The sequence below is a fragment of the Etheostoma cragini genome, chromosome 20, assembly GCF_013103735.1.
Source record: "Etheostoma cragini isolate CJK2018 chromosome 20, CSU_Ecrag_1.0, whole genome shotgun sequence".
NCBI lineage: Eukaryota > Metazoa > Chordata > Actinopteri > Perciformes > Percidae > Etheostoma > Etheostoma cragini.
Window position 1 is genome coordinate 2085458 of NC_048426.1, and position 3098 is coordinate 2088555.

At 41.2% G+C, this 3098-nt stretch overlaps 1 protein-coding gene across 1 annotated transcript; it reads right to left on the reverse strand.

Moving 5' to 3' along the window:
- Window positions 1-998: 998 nt before the first annotated feature.
- On the reverse strand, window positions 999-3092 carry si:dkey-196h17.9. Its single transcript, XM_034859395.1, has 5 exons — window positions 3062-3092; window positions 2823-2940; window positions 2604-2717; window positions 2065-2443; window positions 999-1338 (listed from the first exon to the last, which is right to left on the reverse strand). The coding sequence occupies exons 2-4, from the start codon at window positions 2901-2903 to the stop codon at window positions 2144-2146; spliced, it is 495 nt and encodes a 164-aa protein (XP_034715286.1). The 5' UTR covers window positions 2904-2940; window positions 3062-3092; the 3' UTR covers window positions 999-1338; window positions 2065-2143.
- Window positions 3093-3098: the final 6 nt, after the last annotated feature.

Sequence of the window (3098 nt, forward strand, 5' to 3'; positions counted from 1 at the left end):
TGTAGTTATTAGTCTCCATCTAGTGACGGAATAAAACCCTGCAGCCACAATCGGACTTTTAGTTGAATCATTTTATTGAATACTTTGCTGTGTCCCTTTAACCCGGTCTATAAGCTTCCAAAAACTTAAAACACCACCACAAAGGAGTACAATTTATGACATTACAAATTTAAAACCATTACAGTAACTGTTTACATTAAAGCAGACAACTCGACTTTGCACTAGGAATAAAGAGGGAATTAAAACCTGTAAACCAACACAACTCAAAGAAAACGTACCGTCTGTAGTTTCAGAGGAATGCATTATTAAAAAGTTCAGCAAGCAGAAATAGTAAAACCCACACATATACCTGAATTTAAAGCACTATTTAATCAAGTAAAATTCAGTGTTATATTTCTCAGTGTATCTTTATCATTGCAATTCAATTTTCTGACGTTTAGTAGCCAGCCTCCAGCAAATAAAGCAAATGAAAGTACCAGCACATTTAAGGGTTTCAAACAAAAGAAGAGTCACTTAACTGCATAGCTGACCTTCAGAGCTTAACATTTTTTTCCCTGTTATAAAATATAGGTTTTTGAGCAAAACAAAATTTCCCTGTTAACGTTGTGAAAACATCCAGAAACATGTGATTTTTCCTTTAACCATAATACACCTTTATCTAACTAAAACAAAAGGAAAAGTTTAAAACCTGAAGATCCTGAGAACCACGGGACTTAGCCTACTGGTAGTAGTGGGCTATGTACACACAATGTAGCGTGTTGAAAGGGTACAACTCTCAACTATGACACTGTTGAACGGCATGCTGGGTACAGCCCGCCCTCCGTGGCTAGATACAAGAACCGATGATTTAACAAAGTCAAACATTTCTTTTGCTGTTAGCAAATTACATTTATACTCCAGCATTGCTCAGGGACTCAGATACTGCTCAGGACCCAAGAAAGCGTAGTGGCGAGTGTGAAGATGTTTGGATGAGCGGCTCTCCAGAAAGCAACAATCCCATGTAAACAAGGCTTATAAAAAACGTGTGTAACCAGTCTGCTTCTCTGTCTGCAGATTAGACTTGAGAAGGGACACCAGTAACAGAGTGGGCTCAACAGGATTCAGATCATCTGGAAATCCTCATGACTTCCCAAACCTCTTTGCTTGTTGTAGTTGATCTTCTTCGTTGAGCAGCCTGGCCTTTGCTGGTCAGTAAAACAAGAGAAACAGAAAACAGATCTGGTTCTGGGTGGGGGTTGATATCCAGGGAGGTCCTCCAGGACCTGCAGGACCTCCCTAACCTCCCGTCCAGAGAGATCTTTCCATTGCAGCAGTTTGGGCAGGAGCTTTAGATCCTCGCTGCAGACACAACGCCAGAAAGAGTTAGTGAGATGCACTAACTTAAAGAAGTGCATTTAACCTGCATTCTTTCTCATGGCCAGCATGGGGGGACAGGGTTGCATAAAGAAGTCATTTTCTAAAGAAGTCTATGGGGAAATTCGCCCACTTCTACATTTTCATAATGGCTCCATGGTCTAAATCGCCAGTTTCAATTCTTCAATACAGCATGATGTTTATTTTGTAAATTATGTTTTATTTTTAATAAAGCAGGTTTAAGGCACTATAGTATTGTCTATTCAGCACACACAAACACAAAACACTCCCTTACATTTGTACAATCCGTGTTTCAGTGGTGACAAACCAATGTCTTTGGGGGTTATTTTGTTTTAATTTTGTTTCCCTTTTATTCGCTAGTCCAGCACTGGCAGCCCCCCCCTCCCCCACACACTCTGGTTAGTAACAAACATAGTATAAATTGTAATCTCCGCACTGGGAATCAATAAACAGTATACAACAGTAAAAATTAATAGACAGGATAGGTGGGAGAGAGATGGGGGGTGACACACTTGAACCCGGGGACTCTGTCTACACAGGGCCCACCGTCTTACCGGGGGAGCTAGAGGCCGCCCCATCTTTGGGTGTTATTGATTACAGGGTTGTTCTCCCATACAAAGACAGACAGCAAAAGCAATACTATTGGACGACTTGGACACGAACTTATGTAAAAATGTCAGAATGACTTACCTCGATGTGCACGTGTCTGTCTGCATGCTCGCAGCAGTCAGCTTCATCGTGTCGATGCTGTCACACTCCAACAGGTCTTTTACTTTCTGCAGCATGGAGTTCCACGGTCTGACACCAGGAGCCTGAAACAACACAACACACAGGTCAGGGAAGTTGTGTTGAAACCAGTGAAGATTTTATCCTGAAGCGCGAATGTCATTAACAAGCAGTCCGTTGATCTCACCGATTCAGAGAAGGTGTCGTGAAGAGTCTTTGCATCATCAGCAACCTTTTGTCCAACATCTGGACTCCAACACCTACTCAGTTTGCTCTGCTTGCTCTGGATAAGATGTGCCAGGTATAAGTGAGCGATGAGCTTGTAGGCCTCGTCTATCACTCTCTGAGAGACAAAAAGTCAAATATGAGCAAGAGCAGAGCAGCATTAGAGCATTCGGACTCAAAGATACGAAAAGAATGCTGCAAATAACAATTTATTCAGAGATCAGAGATTTTCTGATTGTAATATGGTTGAACCCCCCCAGTTCAGATTTTTTCCATACCTCTTGTAGGCCTGTATCCTGACAGCATGACAGCTCCGTGAAAAGACTCTGTAGATCGTCGATTAGGAGGAAGAATTCCTTGTTGTCTGATTTGAAGTATCTCTTAAGGCGGCTCTGTGATTTAACAAAAGATTCAAATGAGCTAGACATTTCTCAATATCATTACCTTATGAAATAAGACAACAGCAGGCCTACATTTGTGACAAAGTTAACAGCTACCTTTGCAGTGTCAGCTGAGATTTTCATCAGAAGGTCCAAAGTGAACACCTCCATGTCTTTAAGCGTTGCCATGGTTTCCATGACAAGGACGCTTTTACCTTGGGTCTGGACATACTCCCTGGGAAGAAATATCATAGACAACATCATCACTTTCCTGTGATTTACCTGCATTTCTTTGTTGAGTGTCTTTTTTATTACTAACCTGTTTTGAATTGAATTAATACTGGGCCAAAACTTACTTGAGTTTATTACAGTTGTTCAAAGTCTTAAAGAAGT